We start from the raw sequence: 27,655 nt of genomic DNA, 5'->3' as shown, positions 1-27,655 counted from the left end.
TCTTCTCTTTGTCCCCTGTGGCCACCACAGCGCCTTTCTCATTATTTCTTGTATAAAGCAAGAACTAGTTTTCTATGGCAACACACAATTGTGTTCTATAATTTTGATAACTCCATTGAAAAGAACAGTACGACTAAAAAGGAAACAGTTTTATTTGGCTTGTCAAGTTTTACTGCTGCCGATAGTATTTCAGATTAAACTTTTATAAGATATGAAAAATAGCTCCCAGTTCTTTATCATTGCCCTCGTGAGATGCATGGGTTGGCTGTGGTTTCTGCTGTGTGACAGCACGCTGGAGCTGGGAGACGGGGGGGGGGGGGGGGGGGGGGGGGGGGGGGGGGGCAGGGCGTGGGAAAGGAACATGGCGCTGTGGGATTTGTTCTCCAGGATTTTGGAGCTGAGTGACAGACACATGAGCGACATCCATAGTCGTCCCGACCTTTGAATCTTCTTTTGTTGTTGTTGTGAAGTTTATAATACAAATCACTTTGTTTTGCACAGAAAGCTCTGTGGAGCCAGGAGCGTTATACCCACATGCTGACCAGCCCTCCTTTACTGTGACAAGGAGGAAAGACTTCTTTTGCCTCATGGCCACTTGGCTGTGTCACTTTGGCCTGTGGTGGCACAGTATGTCCTGCGGGAGTGCGAGACAGCCAGACAGCAAAACATGGTAAAGGGGTGGGGCCAATGGCCTGCCTTCCTTCCACCAGGCCACGCCTCCTGGAGGTTCACCTGCTAGGAGAGCTGAGGATTGGGGCCAACCATGTAGAATCTGGGCTTTGTGGGGGAAGGGGAAGATACTACAACCATATCACCCCAACCATATCCATATCACCCCGTTCTAAGGAGGTTGTTACTATAAGCCTGAATGTGCTATTAAAGTAAGAGTTTCTCTTCTGTTTCCTAGACGCTCAGCAAACCCCCTCACACACACACCTAAGGCCAAACAAGTTTTAAATGTACAGCTTCTAATGAAATTTGACCCCTTTATGAAATTATCTAGTTATAGCCCAGGCTTCAACTTTACCTATCATCAACAGGAACTAATGTCTAATGAATGATATACTCCAGATTGGTAAATTCTCAAATGAAATGAGCAGAATTAAGTAAAATCAAGTGGGGCTAGATATGTTTTTGAGCTTAGTAAATTTAAGTGCACAGTTCTATATATTTACCCAAAGGAAAGACTGTGAAAGTGGTCATGTCCTTGTTAGGGAGGTAGACTTAGAAAGTGTGTGTGTGTGTTTGTATGATAGGACTGGGGCTCGAACTCATGTCCTTTAGCCTTTTCACTCAAAGCTGGTGTTCTACCACTTCAGCCATGACTCCATTTCCAGCTAATTGGAAATAAGAGTCTCGCAGATTTTCCTGCTCTAGCTGATGTCAGACTGATCCTCAGATCTCAGCCCTCGAGTAACTAGGATTACAGGTTTGAGCCACATACAACCAGTTTAAGCTACAACCATGCTTTCACTTTGTGGCCCTAGATTTAAGTGCATCTGTCCTTTTGATTGAGCACCGAGGTCCTCAGGACTTTAGTGAGTTTTACTGAGAACAAAACAATTTAAAACAAACAAACAAACAAAAACCAGCTTCTTTTCTGAGAGGCCCAGGACAGAAAGGCTTGGAATGTCCCTCTAACCCAAAGCAAACCTAGTACTCGGTGATTTCGTTCAATCACAAGTTGCCCTTCTTTGGAGCTGGGCCCGCTGCTTTTATTTTTCATCTTTCCATGCTCTGAGGTCTTTTGTAACATTTAAAGTGGTAGCCCGTGGTTTGGGGAGGCCATTAGCCCATTCAGTTCTCTCTACAGCATCTACCTGCTGAGCTGTTGTGTTCTGCCAGTCCTCCAGGGGCCTGTAGCTGGGTCTGAACTGGCAACTACTTAGAGAAGGCTTTCTGTTGTATCCAAACTGTTCATTTCTCCTTCATCTGTTCTATCAGATGGAATGAAACAAAAAAGCAAAGTTGTTCATATCTTTCCTGTTAACTGAGCTCCTTGCTATTCTTTTGATCTGTTTAACTTATGTGCTTAATAGTACCTTTTTTTTTTTTTTTCTTGGTCGGTTGTGGGTCATAAACTCTGGGCCTGGGCGCTGTCCTTCAGTTCTTCAGCTCAAGGTAAGCACTCTGCCACTTGAGCCACAGCGCCACCTCCAGTTTTCTGATGGTTAATTAGAAACAAGAGTCTCACGGACTTTGCTGCCCAGGCTGGCTTTGAACCATGATCCTCAGATCTCAGCCTCCTGAGTAGCTAGGATGACAGGCGTGAGCCACCAGCACTCGGCAGTTCTATGGTTTTTAATCTAGCTTCCCTTCCACTTACTTTGACAGACAAAGCAGACAAGAGTTTAGGAAATGAATATTTAATCATCCTCTTGAATGGTCAGAACTCTAAAATTCAGGTTTTTTACAATGCAATGTAATAGAGTGTGGCAGGAACGATGGTGCTAGGCAGGCAATGGTCACCGACGGGAAGCGTGGAGAGGGCTGGAAGTGAACTTACTTCCATCCCAGCTTCTTTCCTCCACAGGGTCATTACCCACTTTCTTCCAGAAGTCTCTGTGAGGTCCAGGGTACAGCTCAGTGGTGGAGGGCTTGCCCAGCATGCACAAGCTTTGATCTCTAGAAGTCTCTGCATTTCAAGGAACATATCTGGTACCTGAATTTCAGTTTCAGAGTGGCAGGGTCCTGAGATCTAACATTCAGAGTAACAAAGTTTGAGACAGAATTTGGGGTGCTTGTTGAGCTTCTGGGTGAGAACAAGGGAGAGGAATTTCGAGGCACAAGTTGCTGAACATAACCCCAGCCTGATATTTCCATATGGCTTGTCCGTTCTGTTCATTGAAAGATATCACCCTGTTTTACCTACTCTGTGCCCAGGCAGGAGTCAAAGAGACAGAAGCCGAGGCCCGTTTCTAGGAAGCAAGCAGATCGGTTCGTTCCCAGACCTATCAACGCCGCATCAGTTTCTTGCACTTGGCGCAGCTGACTTCCAGGGCTGGAGAATTCCATGCAGTGGGGAGGAGCTGTGGGCACATGCGCAAGAAGGCAGTGAGCAGCCTCCCTGAGCTCTACCCACCTGGGCCCGCAGCGCCACCTGTGGCTGCCAAGTCCAGTGAGCCACTGAAAAGCTGCAAGTGGAGGTCTGGTTCACGTGGTAGAGCTCCAGCCTTGAGGAGAAAAAGCTCAGGATGAGTGCCCAGGCTCTGGGTTCAAGCCCCAGTGCACACACATGGTCATTGTCATCTGAGAAGAAAAATGGCATTTGCTCAAAAACGAGAAAATGCTCCGATCATTTAGAAAATCAGTGCCACTCAACAACTACTTCGTGGAGGCTGAAATGGGGATGATTCTCCCATGGCTGGCGCTGTCCATCAGGAGCCGCAGCGGTCATCTTTGTCTTCAGGCAAACATGGCCCCTCTGAGCGGGGCAGTGGCAGCTGCTGGCGGCCTCGGACCTTCCACAGCGCCCAGGCCCCTCCCTCCCCTGAGTTTGTGGATAAAGGCAGGAACCTAGGCAGCCGTCTCCATGGGCGTTTTACTTAGCACTCTGAACTTTCCTCCCAGCTTCCACCCTGTGTCTTGTTCCTATTGAAGTCTTGTGTGGGTTGCTTTGGTTGGATTCTTGTGTCTTCTTCCTCTCTCCAGACTTCTAGACATGATTCATTTCTCCCCAGACATACAAAACTAGGTCGTAATGTGGCAAAATAGGTCTGTAGATCTCTGGGATTCTAGAAAATACAGCAAGAAGACAGCATTACAGCCACTCAGCCATGGTGTACTGAAAACCAAGTGTCTCTGCCAATGTGAGCATACTGCTTGCTAAAAATGGATTTCCACGTGGACCCTGGGTATGAGGGAGGGGACTCATCTTAAGATCTCCTCTTAAAGGATGGCATCCAGTGATGTCTCGGAAGAGACCCCAAGGGACATGGAATGCACCGGCTCCCGGGGTTCTCAGCCAGGGATTGTGTGACTGGAAATGTTACCCCCAGAGGTAGCTGGCCCGTCCTTTTACTTAATCCTAGCTACTCAGGAGGCTAAAATCTGAGGACCATGGTCCAAAGCCAGCCTAGGAAGGAGAGTCCATAAGACTTTTATCTCCAGTGAACCACCAGAAATCTGCAAGTGTCTGCGGCTCAAAGTGGTAGAGCTTCAGCCTTGAGCAGAAAAGCTCAGAGACAGTGCCCAGACCCTGAGCTGAAGCTCCAGTACTACTCTACACACACACAGACACACACACACACCAAAACTAATAACAACAAAAACCCCACAGTGCTGTTGAGCACTTGGTTCCTTGGAGGCTGAGATCTGAAGTGTGAAGCTAGCCTAGTAAAGTCCCAGAGACTCCATCTCCAAAATAACTGATTAAAAAGCCAGGTTGGAGGCATGACTCAAGTAGTAGAGCACCAACCAAGTGAACTAGAGGCCCTGAGTTCAAGCCCTAGTGCTATCACAGTAAAAGAAAACTACCATGGTAAAGGGATGGAAGGAAAGGAGCGAGAGCTCTTGCAGCCTTGCTGGGGGAGTCTCCCAAGGCCCACCGTGGAGGAAGGGAGGCGGAGCCGGCGAGTTCCTGGCGGTCTCCCTGGTGTAGGACCACATTGCTTGCAGAGGAAGAGGAAGGAGGAAAGGAAGCAGGCCCACCGACCTTGGCCTGGGCTAGCTTCGAACCGGAGGGCCTAGTGATCTAGACAAGGAGTATAAGATGGAAAATGCATGAAAGCCAGGAGGCTGTAGGGGCCTCGGGAATGGGGGTGGGGTGGGGTGGGGGCTCAGCCAGGAAGCCCCGTCCTCAAGGGGGGGAAGGAAGCCAAGGCTGAGAATTGCCCTGGAGTAGGGCAGACCTCCAGGGAGGGGCAGAGGGTGAGAGACAAGGCTGATAGTGGAGAGGAGCATGCAGGGAGCTCATGGGAGGAGCTCCCGATGCTGGGGCACAGCCGAGACGTCCATCCTGATGCAGCAGTGCCCACACCGCCAGTCCAGGGTCCAGAGGGAAGAAATGCTGGGAAAGAGTGTTTGAATATGCTTTCGTTTTGGTCCCTTGTTTCCGGTCACTTCAAACAGAGGGGGAGAGCAGGAGAGAGCAAGCGAGCAAGCAAGAGGAGAGCAAATACCAGGAGCGGTGGTTCATCAGGTGGTGGTACTGTGCGGTTCGAGCCCTGGGACCCGTGCTTGCTGGACGCCTGTGGGTGCAGCTTCCCCCAGTCCCCTTTGCTTTCCTTATTTATCTTGTGGGGGTCTTCATTTTTGCCTCAGGCCAGTCTTGGACAGCAGTCCTTCCTTCTGCCTCCCAGACGACTGGGATTACAGACACGAACCACCCCTTGCAGCTGGGGTCTCACTGAGTTTTTCTTCCCCACCCAGTGACCTCCTGCAGACGTCTGCCTCCCACATGGCCAGGCTCACGCTGCCACGGCCGGCCTGGCACAAGGCGGATCTGAGAGTGCTGGGGACCCACGTGGAGGAGGGGAGATGTGGCCTGGCCAGGGCCGTGAGCCCGGGGCGTGCTGCCCATGACTCCAAATCAGGTGCTGTGCAGCCCAGAGCTCCAGGAGCTGGGCCTCCCACAAAGGTCACACGCAGGAGATGATGGAGGGAGGAGGAAACGTCCTAACAGCCATCCACCCAAGAACTGAGAGGTGAGAAAGGGTGATTTGGGGGAAGGCGGAGGGGCGTGCTGCAGCACCATCCCACTCCCTGAGCCAGAAACCTCAACCTCCCAAGGCCCCACGCGTGAGTGGTTCTGTGCTTTGTCCATCACAGCGGAATCCAGGGTCATTCATCAAAGCCAAACACCTCTTACCCTGGAATAAGAAAACTTTGCCTTCATTAATGACGTAGTATAGGCAGAGAGGTGTGGGTACACACCAGGACTCTAAATCCGAGGATGAGCTCTCTCCTCTGTCCATCACCAACACAAATGATGCCTGCTGGCCGGGCAATCTACCAGACCCCTGGGGATCCATCTCACCTGTTGAATAAGTCACGTTTCGCATGCTGGTGAGGCCAGGGCCGATTATTTGAGCATCAGAGGGAGGAGCGTCCAGCCGAGGGGACAGAAGGCAGCTGCGCCCGGGGAGGCCTTGGAGTTCAGCAGCTGCAGTCGACTCTGCCGCTTGATCTCTGAGTCTGGAAAGGAGAGAAAGATGCTCTAGGGTCTCCTCAGAGGGGCCCTGTGTCCGTGTCACGTGGCCAGCCGGTGAGGACAAACACAGCAGATGCTTCCTCATACAGCCGGTTTTGTCTTTATGCGCTCGGAACGGGGTTGACCTCTGGGCCCCACAGTCTCCCTTGTCTTTCTCATTCCAAGCTGGAGCTCTATCACCTGAGCCACAGCTCCGCTTCCTCAGTCCTTGAGGAAGCAGTGGGACAAGGTGCAGGGCCTTCTTGCCCAGTTATCAGCCAGCGTGCAGGAGGCAAGGCCAGGCTTCCCTGGCCCAGGATCAGTGAGATTGTTGGGAAGTCTAACTAGGGATTATTCAGAGGAAGTCAGAGGCTAGGCCTTTCACCTTCCCATTCAGAGCCTTCTCAGGGCAGGGCAGGGCAGGGCAGAGTGGGTTTGGAAGAACTCGGGCTACAGTTCACTGCTAGAAGGACCAAAGAGGTTAGATGATCATCCTGCGTAGGACTGCAACAAAGCAGTACCGAGTTACAACACAGTGCCCTGAGGCCCTAAGCACAGCTCTCCTAAGACTGCCCTAACCTCCACGCTGTGCACACTGTGAACACAGCTGAGGCTGAAGTTGCAATCAAGAACACTGGAGGACTAAGATGAGCGGATCTGTGCCCTGGCACCAATATATATGTAAGACGTTAGGCTTTCATTGTACTATTTTTTCCCCCATGAGCCCACACAGAGAGCAGGTGGAGGCGTGCAGGCGTAGCTCTGTGGGAGAGAGCTTGCCAGGCTCACACCAGGCCCCGGTCCCACAGCACCCGCCCCGCCGGGAAGCGCACCTGTCACTTTGATATCCCCCGTGGCCTTGGCAATGTCGTTCTCGATGACGCAGGAGTAGGTGTGGTTGACTGTGGCATTGTAGAGCACCGACACCACCTTCAGGGTCACGTTCTCTGAGTTCAGCTCGAAGCTGGTGTTGGACACTTGGGAGAAGTCGGCCCCCTGGTCCACCTGGGATGTCCAGGCCACCGTGGGCTGGGGGAGCCACCTGGGGGCCTCACAGCGCAGGCTCTCGGAGCTGGTGTTGAAGTCCACGTTCATCTCTGGCATGCTGAAGGCTGGGGCCAAGGTCGGAAGGGCAAATGTCAAGGTCACACAGGTCAGACAGCATAGCCTTGAAGTGCTAGGTCTTAGAAACAGAAAGGGTTCTCCCTCCCTTCCTCTCTCTCTCTCTCTCTCTCTCTCTCTCTCTCTCTCTCTCTCTCATACTGGGGCTTTACTTCAGGGCCTGGGCACTGTCCTTTAGCTTTTATGTTCAAAGCTGGTAGAGTACCTACCACTTCCACTCCTGGCTTTTTGTTGGCTAATTGGAGATAAAAGTCTCACACACTTTCCCGTCCAGGCTGGCTTCGAACCTCAGTCCTCAGATCTTAGCCTCCTGAGTAGCTGGGATTATAGGCGTGAGCCACTGGTGCCCAGCGCCAAGGGTTATTTCTAACACCGAAGTGCCTCAGCCACACACAGAGGGCTCTTTCCCGTGGGGTGTGCTGTATTGTAGACACAAATAACGGGTGTGTTGCTGGACATCACAAGCTTTTGGCCAATATCACCAGTTCTAAGGATCTAAATTCTAAGTACATTGTTGAAAAAAGCAGGTGATTTCTTCAATCCAAGTTGTCCAGAGATTACAAATGAACCTGGTCTTTAGGACGATTTACTTGGAATGTATTTGTAAGGGAGATTTGTTTTTTTTTCCTCTGATTTATTATTTGCACACTTATTTTATACTTTGCATCATAATTCAATACTGGATTATTTCATTGCTTTGTTTCAGCCTTACTGCTGGAAGCTTCCTCCACTGGTCTCTGGTAGCCTTGACACGATCACATAAATCCCTATCTTTCTTTTTCACGAGTACTGGGGCTTAAACTCAGGGCCTTGTGCTCTAACTCAGCTTTCTGGCTCATGACTAGCGCTCTACTCCTTGAGCCATGCCTCCTGTCCAGCTTTTTGCTGGTTAATTGTAGCTAGTGATGTGAATATTTCTGTCAAAGCTGGCTTCAAACCATGATTCTCAGATCTCAGCCTCCTGAGTGGTTTGGATTACAGGCGTGCGCCACGGATGCCTGGCTCTCATCTTAAATTAAAGGAACCGAGGCTCAGAAGGTGATTTTACCAGAACCTCAGTGTTTGCCCAGGTATGGCTCTGGATCTGTGCCTCAATCCTTCCTCATATGTGCTGTGATGCGCTCCTGAGAACCTTTGCAGCGCTCCCTGCCCATCCTTCAAGGCGCCTCTCACACATCACCATCTGGGTGTGGTTGGCCAACACGGCCTTGCCCATCTGGAAGAGCTTGCTCAGGACCTCTCCTGTTCCCCTGGGGCATCGGACACTCTCCCCCCTATCTGCTCAGCTCCCCCTTTTTTTTCTGTTGGTCGTGGGGCTTGAACTCTGGGCCTGAACACTGTCCCTCAGCTCTTCAGATCAAGGTGAGCGCTATACCACTTGAGCCACAGCACCACTTCTGGTTTTCTGAGTGGTTTAATGGAGGTAAGAATCTCATGGACTTTCCTGCCCGGGCTGGCCTTGAACCTTGATCCTCAGATCTCAGCCTCCTGAGTAGCTAGGATGAGAGGTGTGAGCCTCCAGCACCCAGCTGCCTTGCCCTTTAACGCTCTAAAGTCTATCCCAGCAGGGAGAACTGCTTTGCTTTTTCACTCCTCTCTGCATTCTTCGCTGCATCCACTGCAGTGCCTTGACACCTTCAGAGACGGTGTGTCAGACTTGGTCAGTAAGAGAGGAGAGAGTCCTCACGAGACAGCGCTGTCTCCGTGCTTCCCTCTGGGTCTGTATGTTAATTTCTGAATTTTGTCTTTCTATAGTATTGGTGACATTTCTGTATTAATTTCTATATTGTATATTGAATTCCTCTCGGCACTAATTTCTAAAATAGATTCCAGGCTCGTGGGTGTCTGGAGACCGCGTCGCAGATGTGGGCACAGAGCTCTCACAGGCACAGGTGCTCCCTCTCCCCCACCCCCAGCCTCCATTCTCTGTTGTTTTTGGAGGCAGGGTCTCAGTACCTAGCCCAAGCTAGCCTTGAACTCACGGTCTTCCTGCCTCCACTCCCAAGTGTTTCTAGGTATGCACCACCACGCTTCTCTTATTAGCACTGGTGGGGCTGTTGTCAGCTGTCACTCGTCCGCAGCCACTGCGGGCTGAGCTGTAACGGTTTCATGATGACCTCAGAGGCCATCTTTGCCTCCTCTGAACCCGAAGAGATGGTGCAGCCTCTCAGGGACATGGTTAGAGCGAGGGAGAGGTGTCTAGCTGGGGGTGGGAAGTCGTCCTGTTGCAGTGGGGTTGGAGTGGAGGTGGCTGCTGGCAGAACTGAGGCAGAACTGGCACAGGCATTTCATGGGGGCTCACACCCGTTCCGGAATGGGCTCACCTCCGGTCTTGTACTCCAGGTGTGCGCTCCCCTTGCCTTTGGAGGTGACGATGAGACACTGGTAAGTCCCAGCGTCTGTCAGCCTCACGCTTTTGAGCCTTAGAGAGGCGTTACCGACAATGACCTGATCTGAGAACAGCGCCGTGCGGCCTCGGAACGCCTCGTGCTGCTGCGAGAGGTCGTCCCGGCCACCCCGGAACTCGTGGACGGAGCCCGCTGTGCCCTCCTTCTGCCACTGGATGATGATGCCGTTGAGCTTGATGTCAGGTTCAAACGTGCAGCTCAGGATGCTGTCCTCTCCCAGGTTGCCTGCCGACGTAAACGTGGTCACCACGATGGAGTGTCGCCCTGGGGGTGAGGGGGTACAGCAAGGGTCACTGGGTCAATGCAGGGCAATGTTGGGCGCCGGTGGCCACGCCCCATATCCACTAAGGCCACATGGACTTCTGTGGTCGACTAGAAATAGGGCACGTAAAAGCATTTGTGAAAACAGAATCCTTTAAATGTTTTGGCGCTCATGCCTCCTACCTGTAATGTTAAGTTACTCAAGAGGCTGAGATCTGAGGATGGGCAGATAAGTCTGTAAGACTCTTATCTCCAATTAACTACCAAAAAGCTAAAAGTTGTGCTGTGACTCAACTGGTAGAGTACCAGCCCTGAGTGAAAAAGCTAACAAAGATTAGCCTGACCCTCAATTTAAGTCCTAGCACCAGCACACACAAAAAAGCAGTGTTTCTGGGCACCAATGGCTCACGCCTGTCATCCTAGCTACTCAGAAGGCTGAGATCTGAGAATCAAAGTTCAAAGCCAGTCCAGGTAGGAAAGTCTGTGAGACTCTTAGCTCCAATAAACCACTCAGAAAACTGGAAGTGGTGGGTAGAGCACCCAGGCCCAGAGTTCAAGCTCCATCACACACACACACACACACACACACACACACACACACACACACACACACAAGCATTGGAGACAACCAATTCACTGCTATTAAGAAATGATGGGCAAAGCTACCACATCTAAAATTTGGGGGGAAATATGAGCCACTGAAAAAAGAAGGTCACAAAAACACATGAAGAATCCAGGTGGCAGTATCTCGTGGCTGTAATTCTAGCTACTCAGGAGGCTGAGATGTGAGGTTTGTGGTTCAAAGTCAACGTGGGCAGAAAAGTCTATGAGACACTTTTCTCCAGTTAGTCAGCAAACCCCCAAACTAGAGGTGTGACTAAGTGGTAGAGTGCCAGCCAGCTTAGCCTGAATTTACCGCTCACCAAAAAGTTCCTCAATAAAACATGGACCAACTATGTTAGAGCGAGGTTAACATTGTGCTTCTTAAAGCGCCGTTCAAGGTGATTTGAAAAATTACTTAGCATTGTTCATGGAGGAAATAAAACCATGACACGACTAAGCTGGTACTTGTGTAAGCTGAGTTAATTCAAATATGTAGGCTTTGAGCCACGGGTGGGAATACATAGAAATCTCTCCTAGAGAAGTTGCTGATGTGAAGTTTGGAGTTGCCACAGGCAGGTTTTAGGCATCTAAGGCTGTATTAATGATGTGGTCGATAAAGATATGTAATGTTGATGAAATCCCCCTTCCCATCAAATAAAGGAGAATACAAGCCAAGGAGCATGTAGCCATTGCTTTGCACCCATAAAAATCAATAAAATCAAGTGTGCAAATGTGTGTGTGAGTGTGTATGTGTGTATGTACCTGTACTGGGGCTTGAAGTCAGGCAATGGATGTTGTCCCTAATTTTTTTTTCTACTCTAGGCTGTCATTCTACCACTTGAGCCACACCTCCACTTGAGTGTGTGTGTGTGTGTGTGTGTGTGTGTGTGTGTGTGTGTGTGTGTGTGTGTTATTGGTTAATCACAGATATGCGTCTCTTGGATTTGTCTGTCTGAGGCTGGCTTTGAACCGTGATCCTCAGATCTCAGCCTTCTGAGTAGCCAGGATGGCAGGTGTGAGCCCTGGGTGGCAGATGTGATTGGTGTGTTCACAGCAAAGGGGAGGGATTGTGCCAAGGCGGAACTCCCATACCTGAAATACCAAAGCCAATGATGAGTGCGATCGCCCCAGCCAGGATGATGATGGCGTTGATGATGCTGTAGAAAGAGACAGAGACAGGAAGTGACCTCATCATCCCACGGGGCCCAGCCACGGCAGTCCTGGGTAAGATGTACCACACAGAGCACGTCAGCCTTTCTTTCACAGGAGCAGCTTCGAAGACATAGGAAGGGGTCCCACGCTCCGGCCCTGGGATGGGTGGGTGAGCCTTTATCCCATTGCCATCTTTCTTCCTGATTTCCAGACCCGAGAAGACAGGTGCCCGGGGACGGGATGCTGCTAGCTCCCCTGCATCTCGAGGCCCACCCTGAGGACTACAGCCTGCCCTTGGCTGCCATTTGTTGTCTTTTTTATTTTTTTCCACCAGTCCTGGGGCTTGAACTCAAGGTCTGGGCGCTGTTCCTGAGCTTTTTTTTTTTTTTTTTTTTTTGCTCAAGGCTAGTGCTCTACCACTTGAACCACAGCTCCATTTCCAGCTTTTTAGTGATTACTTGGAGATAAAGAGTCTATAGACTTTCCTGCCTGGGATGGGCTTCAAGCTGTGATCCTTAGCCCTCAACCTCCCGAGTAGCTGGGATTATAGGCGTGAGCCACTAGCATCCATCTCCCAACGGTTTCTAATGAACAGACTAACAAATGGGAAAGAGTAGAGCTTGACATCTGCCCATGTACGTGTGGGTTGAACTGCAGACCCGCTGTTCTGAGCAGCCTTACAGCGTCTGTCACGTACCCACACAAAGACAGGTAACCCCATCCATTGGCTTCCTTTTCTAGATGAAGAAATGACACAAGAATTCATCTCCCTGAAGCACGCAGCAGAGCTGAGGTTAAAATCCATCCTCAACCTCTCCCAGCTCCCCCTGGCAGTGCTCCCAAGGTCCCGTCTCCTCTCCTCCCTAGCTGAGGCTGGGAGGAAGGAGCCAAAGGCGGGGGGGGGGGGGGGGGGGTGTCAAAGAGGGTATTGTGGGAAGCGGGCCCTGGGGTGGCTGTGGTGTCAGATCTCACACGCTGAAAACACACCCACACAACAGGCCACGGGACAGTCCAGACAAAGGAAAGGCAGGGGGAGGCCAAGAATGAAGGCACAGAGAGCAGGGGAGTGTGCAGCATTTTACTCTGGGTCCTGTAGAGCGCATTGTGCTCCCTCCCTCCGCTCCAAGAGGGGCTCACCGGAGGGGACCAGCTGGGGGAGAAGTTCTCCTCCCTTCCACAGGCCTTCAGCCACAGGTCCCCATTTCCCGAGGTCAGACCTTGGAGCAGCACTGGCGGCTCTTAAAAGCAGGACCTCTGTTCCAGTACTCGTGGCTCACACCTGTAATCCCAGCTACTTGGGAGGCTGCGATCTGAGAATCATGGTTGGAAGTCAGCCCCGCCAGAAAAAAAAAGTCTGTGAGACTCTTATCTCCAATTAGCCAGCAAAAGTCAGAAGTGTTGCTGTGGCTCAAGTGGTAAAGCACCAGCCATGAGTAAAAAAGCTGAGGGACAGCACCCAGGCCTTGAGTTCAAACCTTAGAACTGGCAACAAAACAAAGCCCCAAAACTAACCCAAGGCTTCTGCTCAGTCTTTGACCCCTTACCCTCTCACCTCAGTGCTCTTGCAGATCTCGGGGTACAGGGGTGTTGGGGGAAAGCAGGGGGGTGCTGGGGTGTGGACATGCAGTGCCGGCCCCGCGAGGCTCTCACTGACAGGTGGGTAGAGAGCGGCTCCAGGGCCCACATACTGAGGCTTGAACTCAGCCTGGGAGCCCTCTCTCAGCTTCTTTGCTCAAGGCTGGTACGCTACCACTTGGCCCACAGCTCAACTTCTGATTTTATTTTTTTTACTGGTGAATTGAGCACACTTACAGACTCATCCATCCGGTCTGGCTTTGAACTGTGAGCTCAGATCTCAGCCACCCGAGGTGCTAAGATGACAGGTATGAGCCACAGGGCAGCTGACTGTCTGAATTATCCTGTTGCATTTTACAGAAGCCCAATGTGTTCTCAGTCTCAGGCTACGAATCAGCTGAGGTTTATACAGTTACTGCCACGGGAAGAACTATGTACCATGTTACACAGATTGAAAGCAACAAAAAAAAAACTCATCTTCTTAGCAGGTACCTTTCATTGAAGACTGATTCAGGAGGAACACAGATAGGGGAAGATGAGGTAGAAAATTCCAGAACACTGATAAACAGATACCTGTGCTTTAACAGTATTTGAGTTGGCAGCACAATCATCCCTTTTCATGGAAAACCTCCTTCTATTTATCACTGTGCGGGAGCCACGAATCAGGCTCCTTCTTCTCCTGACTCGGGGACAATGCACCAGCAGGAACAAGGCCAGGCCAGGACACCCTGGGTCTCCCTCCCTGCCCCATCCCACTCAGACCTGTATTACCTGTTGCTCTTTATTCTCACTGCAGAGAAAAAAGAGAGTTCCAGAAGATTCCTTCAGTGGTATAACTGACTCCATTGTGTTTAATAAAAGAACAAGCACCTTTAGGCTTTTGCTGGCCCTCCTGGGACATGCTCAGACACACAAGGTGTGCCCCAGTGAGGCACAGAGCCTGCAACCCTACTATTCAGGAGGCTGAGAGCTGAGGATTGAGGTTCAAATTTAGCCCAGGCATGAAAATCCATGAGATTTTTATCTTCAACAAACCACCAGAAAACCAGAAGTGGCACTGTGTGGCTCAAAGTGGTAGAGTGCTAGCCTTAAGCAAAAAAGCTCAGGGACAGTGCCAGGTCAAGCCCATGACTGAGAAAACAAAACAAAAACCCTTCCCAGAGACTGTGTATATACAGGTGACAATTATTCAAGTGTTAGGCAAGCATCCACAATGCCCCTAGTCCCATACAACCCTAAACCAAGAAATAACTTCAAATGGTTCCCTGTTGGTGAGGTTCCAATGCTTAACAGAAGCAAGAGCAAATATTTGCTGAGGAAATGTACTGTTTAGCCCAGACTTCAAAGAACCTCAGGTGATAAAATTCCCCCAAATAAAAACTCATAAAAATATCAAGCCAGGCTGGTGGCTCATGCTGATAATCCCAGTTAATCAGGAGGCTGAGATCTGGGGATCACTATTAGAAGCTAGCTGGGGCATGAAAGTCCATGAGAGTCTTTATTTCCAATTAACCACCAAAAAGCAGAAGTGGAGCATGGCTCAAGTGGTAAAGTGCTAAACTTGAGCAAAAAAGCTCAGGGACAGTGCCCAAACCCTGAGTTCAAGTACCAGGACTGGTATATGTACACACACACACATATACACACACATATACATACATACATACATACAAAATCACAAAATCAACAAGGAAAACACTACTATGAGAGGGAGTTGATATAAATTATGGACAGATTTGGAAACAGAAAGACTTCAGATGCAGAAACTTAAAGAGTATAAAATAAGCCTTTTTCATCCAAATAAATCAATCTGGAAATGGATAGCCTACATATGGAACAACAGATTACAAAGCTGACCAGATGGACGTGAAGAAGAACTGAACGGACATGTAGAAATAAAAAATAGGCTGCGAAGGTGGCTCAGTGGCAGAGTGCTTGCCTAGCATGCATGAGGCCCTGGGTTCCATTCCTCAGTACCACATACACAGAAAAAGCCACAAGTGCTGTGGTTCAAGTGGCAGAGTGCTAACCTTGAGCAAAAGAAGCTTAGGACAGTGCAGAGAAGGAGAAAAATTTCCAAGACATAAAAAAAAGACAATCTTTCCCAGTACTGATGAGATTGAGGAAGCTCAATGAATCAGGAAAAAAAAAATCTGTGTCTGTCATCTATCTCTATCTATCTATCTATCTATCTATCTATCTATCTATCTATCTATCTATCTATCTTTACTTCTCAGTGAAACAAGAAAGACCATGAAGATCCTAAACATGGCAGGAGACGGGACGAGTCTCTGAGAAAGGAAGGGCAATGCGAAAGATGGTGTACTTTCCAAGGGAACCCAGGAAGCCAAAAAAAAAAAAACGATGGTACTGCTGTCTTCCAGGTGCTGACAGGAAATGAGAGCTATGACGTCCAGTGAGGTTTGGGACTTGTAGAAATCACAGTGCCCACATTAAGACTTCACATCCATTAGGATGGTGACGAGGTGCTGTGTGAACACTTAGCAGCGAGGTTTGCACCTTCACCAGGGGTCCATACAGACTTGGCGATCAACCAGCACATTACTCTGTGGTCTCTTCTTCAGGTTGTATCTCCTTAAATGATACCTTGTTTGCATTTCACGTGAAAAATTCCCATTAGCAACCAAATGCAAATGCACATGTGGACAGCAGCGCGGGCTGGGCCGGGGCTCCGTGGCAGAGCTGCAGCCCAGCGAACACAGCCTGAGTTCCATCTCTAGTGCAATGATGACAATGAGAGGAAGGAAGAGCAAGGGGGAAAAAAGGGGAAAGACCAAGGAAAAGAATGTTCTAGAAGCACTGAGTTAGTCCTGTCCAGGCTCCTGCCTCACCGTACTCTGAATCTATTAAGCAGGGAGCCCAGCAGCCACCCTTGTAATTCCAGCACCCTTGTAGTTCCAGGCTGAGACGAGAGGCACAGGAGTTGGAGACCAGCCTGGGCTGCGTAGTGAGATCCCGCCTCAAAACAACACAACCCAACACACACAGTTGAATATTGGCAATGTCAGAGAGCCCGGCAGCTCTGACCCGGTTACAATGTCCGCACCCTCAGCCCTCACCACGCCCTTCTGGGCTGCCAGCAAGGGGAAGACCTCCATTGGGCAGCGGGGGAATCCCGCCAGGTGGCAGCCTTGGGTTCCTGGAGGGCTGGCCCCACGTGGCAAGGCCAGGGTGATGAGGGCACCCAAGCATGCGTGCCCTATGAGGGGGACAGCGCCACAGCCGCACCAAACAGAAGATTTTTATTTTTATTTCTGTCCATTGTGGGGCTTGAACTCGGGCCCGGGCAACTGTGACTGGCGCCCAGCAGAGCGAAGGGTTTTTGTTGTTTTTTTTTAAGTGTAAAATTACATTAAAATTGTACTACATAGAGATTCCGTGGTAAAGGTAGATTATAAAGGGTAACTACTGCATTCATAACTATTTAAAAATTATCTGCAGGTTGCTGGGTTTGAAAAGGGTCATAAAGAGAAGGAAATAGTCACAATAATGGCAAAACCATGGGTGACCCTAGATTTTGTCTTTCCAATAGTCTCAAGTGATATTATTATTACTTCTTTATACTAACAAAGAAAGATCTTTGAGTCTATAAAAGTATGTCCTCTAGGGAAATCCCAGGAACCTTCTCCTCATCCTCTCCAGAGAGAAGAATATTCTCAATAACACCAGCCAAGAACCATCTGTCCATCTGTTCTCTATCTACCCATCAACCCTCATCCACCCATCCATCTGTCCATCTATTCATTCTCTATCTACCCATCATCCCTCATCTATCCATCCATTTTCCATCCATCTTCCAACCACCCATCATCCATCTTATCTATGCATTCTCCATCCATCCATCATCCATCCATCCATCATCCATCATCTATCTATCATCCATCAATCTATATAATCTACCATCCATCTGCTCATCCATCATCCATCTATATGTCATGACTTGAGACCTCAAGTATGCCTACATAGCCCATCTACACCACAAGCCCCTCCCAGACTCCCCCTCTCCCCCCTGCCCCATGGCTCCCAGACCCTCCCCCCCCCCCCCCAGTGCCCCATGGCTCCTTTCTGGAGTTTTTTGAAGTTTTGAATAGGATTCACACATTGAAATGCTATTTATCAATGATAATTAGCTTTCTCAGCAAGGCCTCTAAAGCACACTGAATCTCAGTGTTTCAGAACTATGTATTTATCAGTGGGAAAGAAATAGTACAAAACACTAGTTACATCAAAATACTATGTTACAGCTACTGAATAGACTGCCAAGAGTTTTGTTTGTTTTTTTGGGTCCGGTCTTGGGGCCTGAACTCTGGGCCTGGGCGCTGTCCCTCAGCTCTTCAGCTCAAGGCTAGTGCTCTACCACTTGAGCCACAGCGCCACTTCTGGCTTTTTTCTTTTTGCTTATGTGGTGCTGAGGAATCGAACCCAGGGTCTCGGGTATGCAAGGCAAGCGCTCTACCACTGAGCCAACTTCCCAGCCCTGCCAAGAGTTTTGTGAACTTGGATTAAGCTCCACTCACTTTTTAGTTCTCTTCTGCTACTGGGGCTTGAACTTGGGGCCTGCCCGGGCACTTTCATTCAAGGCTGTTACTCTACCACTTGAGCCACACTTCCACTTCCAAGTTTTTGCTGGTTCAGTGGAGATAAGACTCTCACAGACTTTCCTACCAGGGCAGGTTTTGAACCATGATCCTCAGATCTCAGCTTCCTGAGTAGTTGGGATGACAGGCGTAGCCTGGCTCTGCGGGTCTTCAGAGGATAGCAGGCGTTTCTCATAAGCTCTGCCATAACTCTGTGGTCCTGACAGCTGGGGTAAGAGGTTCTATTATGGAGTCAATGAATTATAGCAGTGAAAGGCATGCTGTCAGGGCCAGCAGAGACCCCGAAGGTTCCCAGGCCCTGCCCCCTGCCCTCCCCCCCCCCCCCCAATGTCTTCCCACTAAAGCTGCTCATGGTCTCTTTTCCCAAAGTCAACTTATGTGCAGAAAGATCTGCGCTGCCCCCCTTCCCCCCTCCCCCCCTCTGGCCTGTCCCTGCCTTTGCAACTGCCAAAGAGCTCCCCGGCAGCCAGGGCAACAAGGCAACAAGAGAGGCCTGTGGACTGGGACCGGGGTGCACGCCCACCTCTTGCTAACTCTATAGCGAAGCCAGTCAGGCGGGTTGTGGCGTGTTATTAGAAAGCCCACACGCCTGTCCGTGGCACACAGGCCCGCTTGTTCCGTGTCTCCTATCCGGGAGACCCACGCTAGAGGAGTGGGGCCAGGGATCTGGGGTGGTCGTAGTACAGACAAGTGCAGCCCGAGGTGGAGAGCTTGGGGTGTCAGGTGAGAGCATCTTGCTGCCCTGCCCTTTCCCCAGAGCCCGGAGGCCTTGAGTGCATGACTTCATTTCTCTGGGGTGCTGATGAACCTGAGGACGCTGAGGATTACATAGACGGCACTGTCTGTCTGTCTGTCTCTCTGTCTGTCGCTCTGAAGGCCAGAGTGAGTTGTGCCTGGTATCCAATCACCAACAATTTCAGGGGGAAAAAAAAAGAGTGAAGCCCTTCATGTTCCAATCTCCTTCTTTCCAGAAAGGTAAATAACGCCCCGAGGGGAAATCAAGTAGAAGATAGTTAAGTCAGGGAAGCGGAAGGCAGAAGAGGGGATAGCTTCTTTTCTGTTTCTGGGGAAACAGCAGCGGCTGCCAGGCTTTCTCTCCACAAAGCTCCCAGGAAACGAGGGACCCTCATCCTACAGCGGGAGCAGGGGAGGGGGAGCAGGGGAGGGAGAGCAGAGGAGGAGTGCTGGCATGAATTGCTCAGTAGCACACAGAAATATCACTCATAGAGAAAACTCAAGCCCAGATCTGGTGGCTCATGCCTGTAATCCCAGCTACTCAGGAGACTGAGAGCTGAGATCGTGGTTCACAGCCAGAAAACTGGAAGTGGTGCTGTGGCTTACGTGGTAGAGCGCTCGCCTTAAGCTGAAGAGCTGAGGGACTGAGCCCAAGCCAGAGTTCAAGCCCCATGACTGGCAATAACAACAAAAGAAGTCATCCCTTCATTCTGAGGGCCACCTAGAAGAGTCCCCTGCACCCCACACATTGCCAGACACCCATGCTGTAGACCACCCTGAGGTGTCCTAGTTTCCCTGGCAGGTGGCCACCCTGTGACCTGCCACCAACCCCACCACTCCCTAATCCGAAGGAGGTGCCCAGAGAAGCGGGGTGCAGTGTGGAATCCAATTGTGCTCTTGAGCCCATGCTGGGTATGGTAGGGAGGGCCTACGAGACAGCACCCCCAAAAGACTTCATCCATCGCTCTAAACCTGTGAGGGTAGAGAGGAGAGCACAGTACCTCCAGACGATGATCTGCCCAGCGGAGGCCATGCTGATGGGAGAGGCGGGCTGCGGTGAGGAGCAGGTGCGGCCCTGCTGGGTGCCCAGACTCAAGGCAGCCCAGGAGTGCTGGTCTGAAATAGCCCAGTGGGCGGGGCGCCTGCGAGGAGCAGGCTCAGGTATGAGGAAACTGCCCGTGCAGAACTGCCTGTGGGAGAGAAGGGGGGAGGAGGCGTGGGGGAGGGGGAGATCCCCAGCCCCCACCCCACACGGCCTCTGCATCCCAGGACTCTCTCTCCCGAGGATGGAGAAGGAAGGAGATTGCATCTCACAAGGAGAAAGGTCTGGAAAGGTCTGGAAAGGTGGTGCCTTGAGGCTGACGTTGGGAATCCCATCCTTCCTGTCACCCAGACAGAGGCAGGGTGACCCCTGAGGGCAGCCCCCCAATGGGCCAGGAGGGGAGCAGTGATGGGAATACCAAGGTGTCACTCGACCAGCCGCCATGGGCCCAGGACAACGGCTCTTCTGGTTTCATTCCAAGGAGACTGGGAAAGGGCCTGCATGTCCACCTTGCAGGGGTTCCCTCCCCCTCCCCTTCCCCCTCCCCCTTCCCCTCCCCCTTCCCCTTTCCCTTTCCCCTCTTTCCTTCTTTTCTTCTTTTCTTCCTTCCTTCCTTCTTTTCTTCCTTCCTTCTTTCCTTCCTTCCTTCCTTCTTCCTTCCTTCCTTCCTTTCTTCCTTCCTTCCTTTCTTCCTCCTCCTCCTTCTCCTCCTCCTCCACCTCCTCCTTTTGTACTGGTACTGGGGCTTGAACTCAGTGCTTCATACTTAGTTCATGCTTAGTTTTTTTGCCCAAGGCTGGTGCTCTACCGTTTAAGCCACAGCTCCTCTTTTGGCTTTTTTGCTCGTTAACTGGAGAAAGGAGTCTCATGGACTCTGCCTAGGCTGACTTGGAACCAGGAGCCTCAGATCTCAGCCTCCCGAGTAGATAGGCTTACACTGGTACCTGCCCCCCCTTTTTTTTTTAATTCCAGAGAACCACTGGAGCACCTGGCAGACAGCTGTCCTTCCCTGTCAAAAGCAAACTAGCCACAGGAAGACCTGGGATGTTTCCCCTGCGTTCAGATCTCATGCGCACAGAATGTGTGCTCAGGACCAGGCTGGCTCTCAGCCTAGTTTCCTCCCTGCTTGGGCGGGAATGTGCACAGCGGCTGGGTGACGTCATAGGCAGGCATGCCAGGCCCCACAGCAGCCCAGCACTGCACTCCGGGACACTTTTTGGTGTGTGCAGGCTTGAACTCGGGGTCTGGGTGCTGTCCCTTATTGATTTTGCTCAATACCAGCACTCTGCTACTTGAGCCACAGCTCTACTCTTGGGTTTTTTGATGTTTAATTGGAGATCAGAGCCACACAGACTTTCCTGCTCAGGCTGGCTTTGAATGGCAATCTTCAGACTTGAGGCCACCATAGAGTCTGGCTGGAGGGGGAAGGAGGAGTGAAGAGAGGACAGCAGAACAGAGATCAGTATCAGTGGAAAGAGACTTACAGCCCCACAGCCCCTGGGTGGCTTGAGGGAAAGGGTCTGCCTTTCTTCAAGGCATCTGTCCCTGGGTGGGCTGGTTGAGAGGGGGTTCATGGGCCTTCCTTCCCCAGAATCAGGAAGAGCAGTGCCCAGATCCTCTCACGCACGGTGAAGATGCAGCCTTCCCTGGGCCAGCCAACAGCCATCCTCTTCTTTCCTATGTACTCTGACCAAAGGCACAGAAATGCTGCCAGATCCTTTGATCACACATCTCCCCCAGCGGGGTGTGTGTGTGTGAGAGAGAGAGAGAGAGAGAGGAGAGAGAGAGAGAGAGCGCACACCCAGGGGCAGCCTCTGCCACTCCTCCTGAGTGGGGCTGAGAGGCGTTCTGCCACTGCTAGAAAAGCAGACATCACTCTGGCTCTGACTCCAAAGCCTGAGTGGTCACATGCGTTAAGTAACAGAGAAAGTTGATGGGAAGCAAGTGTGTGCAGTATGTGTGCATGTGCACACACACACAGAACCCTCAACGCATGAGTCTCCAGTCCACCAGAGACTCTGCCCTCCGTCCACACTGCCCTCCGTGGCCCTCCCCACCCTGTGTCCAGCTCTCTTCCCTGCCCCTCCCTCTGTGGGCCTGTCCCCGACCTCTCTTCATTCTGAATGTATGCGTGCCCCTTGGAGGACCTCAACTGGTGGAGCAGCCCTCGGATCTAGGGACCCCAGCATCTGCTACTGTGCCCCAGCCTTACAGGGGCCTGGTCTAGTGGACACCTGTGCTCTCTTGTCCTTCCTGCAAGGACCCCAGAAGCAGAAAACAGCACCTGCCATCTCTCTATCTCTAGCTCCACTGGAGACCCAGTGGGAGACATTCTGGGGCCTCATGGCCAGTTGCCGGGGGTGGAGGCTTCCAGTGGAATGTGAATGTGTCCTCAGAAAGATGCTATCTGGTGGGGGAAGCCCAGCAGCAGGCTGCATTCCTGCTGTCTCTCCCCGACAGCTCTGGGGTTCCAGGTGCTGTGGGGAGGGTGCCCCAGATTCTCTGGATGCATGTTGGGAATCCCAGAGAGTCTCTCCTGGGTGGGCAGGGGCAGTGGAGGCATTCCCTTAAGGTAAAAAATCCCCAGACACTATGTTTGCTTCTCCTGATGTCTTTCTCCACAAGCTGCCCATGGCCCAGACTCTCCCTTCCCCCAAGCCAAAGTGCACACAAACGCTGCTATCTAACATCTCATCCTCTAGCACATTCTGGGATCTGAGCTTCTCACAAAGGCCATCGTTATCCAGGTCCACCCCAGGGGCCTGGTCTTGTGGAGTCTGCTTTCAATCACCACACTCCCAAGCTCAGACAGAAGAGAAGGGAGGTCAGGAGAGGAAAGGGGCAGGAGAGCCAGCATCTTGCAGCAGTGCCCAGGCTGGAGCAGAGGATCCTGGGCTAGGAGGGGGCAAGGGCAGGAGGGGCCTCTCCCCGCAGGACCCCTGCGGCTCCTTTAGAGCCCTTGCACTTGCAAGGGGAAAGCACAAAGCAGGTCACATCCAGTCACACTTTTCCAATGCAGCTGTGCCACGGTGGTGACCGAGTTTGGACTCTATCCCAGCTTTGAGTCACTGCCGGGCAGCGTCTCCTCCTGACTTGGAGCTACCCAAATGAGCATGGTTGCTTTGCGGATGAAGCAGGGCAGTGCACATCCCCTGTATGTGTTTGCTGTCACCCAAGGCTGGTGCTCTACCACTTAATTCACAGCTCCACTTCCAGCTTTTGGTTGGTTCATTGGCGATAAGAGTCTCAGGGTCAGGCACCAGTGGCTCACGCCTATAATCCTAGCTACTCAGGAGGCTGAGATCTGAGGATCATGGTTCAAAGCCAGCCAGGGCAGGAAAGTCTGTGAGACTCTTATCTCCAATGAACCACCAGAAAACTGGAAGTGGCGCTGTGGCTCAAGTAGTAGAGTGCTAGCCTTGAGCTGAAGAACTGAGACAGTGCCCAGGCCGAGTTCAAGCCCCACAACTGACCAAAAAAAAAAGAGTCTCAGGAGCTTTGCTGTCAGGGCTGGCTTGTCTGTTTCAGGCCTAACTTCTAACAAGGGCAGTCTCTGTCACAGCTCTGAGTCCAGGCTGGTCCCGCATGGTGGTAAACAGTCCTCATCCTGGTCCCTTCCAAACCAAGGACACCCACACGTTCCGAAGTCCGAGGTGGCCATTGAGCCGTCGAAGGGACTTGTGGGCCTTAGGAAATGCCACAATTGCTTCTAGCAGTGGGGTGGGGAGAGGCTGTTCTTGAAGCCTATCAGGAAGTTGCTCTTCGGTTTGATTTAGGTTAGACAAACAAATTAAATTAACTGGTGGGAAAACTGGATGGCGGGTTGGAACCTCAATCTGAAACCTCGGTTTCAAGTGACGATTGTATTTGTCACTCTCTTAAATGACACCCTTGGAGTTAGGTTCTTTATTCCCCCAGAGCCCAGGCTGATTGACTTTGGACAGGACCTTGTAAATCATTCCCTTACCCCAACAATGAGGTGCGGGTTGATTTCTCAGCTCGCTGGCTGTTCACGAGTCACAGGAAAACACAAAACAGATTCCAGTGAGCTCAGCCACGACTGTTGTTCCTTTTCAGAGTGACTCTAATTAGATGAGCCATGCCTCGTGACCCAGCAACCATGGTGCTGGGGGCTCTCATTGCTATTAATTAAAGGAAGAGAGGAAAACAGACACAGAGAAAACCATGACCTGGGATGCAAGGGGGGCTCTGAGGGACGGGGGGGGGGGGGGCTGTGTGTGCATTGCTAGGTTCCAACCTCTCGCATGGTGTTCTGTGTGACCTGGAAGAAACCCTTTCACTGTACTATGCCTCAGTGTCTCCTCTATAAGGTGATCTGGGATCCGTTTTATGCCTCTCGAAAGAGGCGTCACATCTAGCGTGCTACTGGAAGGACAATTGCCTACAGCCAGCCATTCTTCCAGGTCCTGCCCCCTCCTTAAGCAACTGATAACTGTTTCCAAAGACCCGCTCCTGTCCCTGTTCAGCCTAGACCTGTCACCATACAATCCCAGCTGTGATCACAGCTGTGGTGGCTTGGTGGGTCTCCAACAGATATGTCCCTAGACTGCCGACTCCCCCTGCCTGGTCACCTTTCCTTCACTTCCTTTTGATAGCTGATTCTGTCCCAAGAGGGTCATGTACACCAAGTTCCGTTCACAGGCTGCCTCCCAGAGAACCGTGTCTGCAGCGAGTGTCTTCTATGTACCCGGTTCTAGTCCAGGTCCTGGAGGTGGAGTGGGGAGCAAAGCTGGGCACTCTCCCAGGGCAGTCAGTCTATTGAGGAGACAGACGATGCACAAGTTACATGCCAGCCGGGCACTGGTGGCTCACACCTGTCATCCTAGCTACGTAGGAGGCTCGGAGATCTGAGGATCACAGTTTCAAGCCAGGCCGGGTAGAAAAATCCATGAGACTCATTGCCAATTAACTAGCAAAAAGCCAGAAGTGGAGCCATGGCTCAAGTAGTAGAGCACCAGCCTTGAAAAGAAAAAGTGAAGCGAGAGTACAAGGTTGTAAGTTCAAGTCTCAGTACTGACTGGCATATACTCAAAAATAAATCAATAATAAGCAAACAAATCAATTAATTAAATAATATACTGATGTCTAGCAGAGCAGTATCTGAAGAACATAAGGGAGAAATGCATTAAGTCAAAACAGGAGTATCTAGGTACACTTGAAACCAAAGAAAACCCAAACTTACTTGTTAGTTAATTGGTTGGTTGAGTGGCTGGCTGTTTTTGTGGCACTGGGGATGAACTTTCCCCAGGAAAGTGCTGCACCTTAGCCTCCCACATTTACTGATGAAGCTCGCCTCCTTCTGTTATGTACTTGCTGTCCCTGCAGTCTCGTGTGAACGCTTTCCAGTCTTGCTCATTCAGGTTGCTCTCTAATCTTTTGCAGCCAATCAACAATTCCTGGTTAGATTCCTTTTCCACAAACACAGCCATCAACATGCCACTCACTCCTCAGCTCAGGACCCCCTGTGGCTTCTCACTGCTGACAGCATAAGATCTAAACTTACGGGCTATGCTCTTCTCAGTCGGATTCCTGTCTTGCCTGTGCCATTCTTGGATGCCCAATTGTCCCCTTCTAAGCATCCTGCCCATTTACGGTGTGACCTTTAACCTCGAGTAAGCACTGTGAGCATCATACTGCCGATCTTAATGTACATGCCCAGAGCTCAAGGGACCACTTGGTAGCATCTCTGCCTCCCACCAACCCTGGAGTGTGTGCTTGCTTGCTTTTTATTTTTTATTTTTTGCCAGTCCTGGAGCTTGAACTCAGGGCCTGAGCACTGTCCCTGAGCCTCTCTCTGTGCTCAAGGCTAGCACTCTACCACTTAAGCTACAGCGCCACTTCTAGCTTTTTCTGTGTATGTGGTACTGAGGAATTGAACCCAGGACTTCATGCATGTTAAGCGAGCACTCTACCTCTAAGCCACATTCCCAGCCCTGTGCGTGATTTCTTTACCCTTCAGCCCTCCTAATTTCATTGTTTATACTATTTTATCTTTCTTATATTCTATTTGTGTGTGTGTGTGTGTGTGTGAGAGAGAGAGAGTGTGTGCGCGTGTATGCGCGTGCGCAGACGCATGCAAGCTGGAACTAGGGCTTGAACTCAAGGCCTTACACATTCTCACTTTTTCTGTCAAGGCTGGTGTTCTACCACTTAAGCCCTCCACTTCTGGCTTTTTTTCCCCCTGGTTCCTTGGAGGTATCAGTCTCACAGACTTTTCTGCCCAGGTGCTGGCTTTGAACCTCAGTCTTCAGATCTCAGTCTCCTGAGTAGCTAGGACTATCAGCGTGAACTGCCAGCACCTGGTTTCACTCTGCATTTATCATGTTCCGGTGTTTCCATTTCTCACCTCCCCAGCCAGACTCTAAGCTCCTAGCAAGCAAGCAAGGCCTTGCGTGGCACTTTCTGATTTTCTCTCACTGATCTGGTCTCCTGGCAAAGTCAGCCCTTTCTGGCATTGGCTTATGTGTGCTGACTCAGACAGAAGGGCCTCCCAGGAGCGCTGCAGACACCTTGGACTGGCAATCCCAGTTACTGAGAAGCACCTCCCCCTTGTTCCACGCCATGAGGAACTTCTTGGTATTAATTCAACATTTTGTCCCACGACTCATTAAGTAAAGCTTTGTTGAAGCAATTTAATTTAAAAAAAAGAAAAAACTCTTGTGATATTTTTGCAAGATTGCCAGAAATGCTGAGGCCATGTAGGTTATGGAATGCAGTGATTTTAGCACATAGCAGGCCCGCGGGCTGGCCGCCCCGGACCTGGCTGATAGAGTCTCGATGTAGCTTATGGTGCAGAAGCTGAAGCATACAAAACAAGGCTCCCCATTCTACCAGCGACACAAGAGGCCCTCTTCCACCCTGCTGTCTGCCTGCTTCCCACCTTCCCTGCAGCTCCCCCTCCCTGCTCGGGCCTACCCAGAGCTCTGGTCCTCCAGACCTTCCTCTACTCAGTTTCCACACAGCTCTTCCTTCTGCCTGTCAGATCCCAGGGCCTCTCCTCTCCTCATACCTCCATTCTGCATTCTCCTCTTCCCTCCACCTCATCGCTCTAGCCTTTTCCCAGCGCACTATTAAAAACAATATTGTAGCCATAGGGCTGGCTACAACTACAGCTAACTTGTAATCCTAGGAGGCTGAGAGCTGAGGATCCTGAGGTTCAAAGCCAGACTAGGCAGAAAACATTGTGACAGCCTCTTGTTTCCAATTAATTAGCAAAAAGCTGGAGTGGAAGTGTGGTTCTACTGGTAGCGCGCTAGTTCCGAGAGAAAAAGCCAAGTGAGAGCTTGAGGCCCTGAGTTCAAGCCCCCGTACCTGTACACTCATACACACAGACACACGTAACCAAAACTGCCCGCTTCCATATAGTATGTGTTTTTCAACTGTGTACATAGTTTTATAGTAAAATGCAGGCTCCAGTGGGGCAAGGCCTTGGTGTGCAGAGCTAATCATGGTTCAAAATAGGGGCTCCGGGACACAAACCCTCCTCATCTTCCCACTTTTCTGTACCCTCGTAGGAACCTCTGCTTCCACAACAAGGCTTCACAAAGTGTGACCACTGAGCTACCGTATTTTGGTGCTACTTAATCTGCCCAGGTTGCTGGTCCGGTGTGGTGATGCATGTCTATAATCCCAGAACTCTGGAAGCTGAGGCAGGAAGATCTGTGGGAAAAGAAACAAAACCCAGCACAGATTCCAGATCCATCACGGAACCTGACAGAACATGCTTTCCACACAGGGACCCCGAAACCCACATCGAAACATGCCCTCAGGGGACTGCTAGCCGACAAGCCTGCCAACCACTATTCTTTGGTGTTAACAATGATTATTTTTAAACTGATTTCCAAGTCTGTGTTTCTACTCCGCATGTTCGAAGGCGTCCCAGGGCTGGATAATTCTGATCTCCTCGCATCTCCCAGATCTCTGTGCTCCTCACCTGCTGTGCTGTCTGCAGGATCAAATGGTGACTTCACAGTCGTATGGAGGCCCC

At 50.9% G+C, this 27,655-nt stretch overlaps 1 protein-coding gene across 1 annotated transcript; it reads right to left on the bottom strand.

The window, feature by feature from the left end:
* Positions 1-6,022: 6,022 nt before the first annotated feature.
* On the bottom strand, positions 6,023-19,638 carry Vtcn1 (V-set domain containing T cell activation inhibitor 1). Its single transcript, XM_042692291.1, has 5 exons — positions 19,607-19,638; positions 11,617-11,681; positions 9,577-9,924; positions 6,964-7,242; positions 6,023-6,135 (listed from the first exon to the last, which is right to left on the bottom strand). The coding sequence occupies exons 1-5, from the start codon at positions 19,636-19,638 to the stop codon at positions 6,023-6,025; spliced, it is 837 nt and encodes a 278-aa protein (XP_042548225.1).
* Positions 19,639-27,655: the final 8,017 nt, after the last annotated feature.

Source organism: Dipodomys spectabilis, unplaced genomic scaffold (genome assembly GCF_019054845.1).
Source record: "Dipodomys spectabilis isolate Male_0828 unplaced genomic scaffold, ASM1905484v1 ptg000148l, whole genome shotgun sequence".
NCBI lineage: Eukaryota > Metazoa > Chordata > Mammalia > Rodentia > Heteromyidae > Dipodomys > Dipodomys spectabilis.
Note: the sequence above shows the minus strand (reverse complement) of the source record. Positions and strands in the feature narration are given on the sequence as shown.

Coding starts and splice junctions, on each gene's coding strand:
- Vtcn1 (XM_042692291.1), bottom strand. CDS start 19,638: ATGGCCTCCGCTGGGCAGATCATCGTCTGGAG. Junction 11,682..19,606: donor GGGCAGATCATCGTCTGGAG/GTACTGTGCTCT, acceptor CTCTTTCTACAG/CATCATCAACGCCATCATCA. Junction 9,925..11,616: donor CATTGGCTTTGGTATTTCAG/GTATGGGAGTTC, acceptor CCTCACCCCCAG/GGCGACACTCCATCGTGGTG.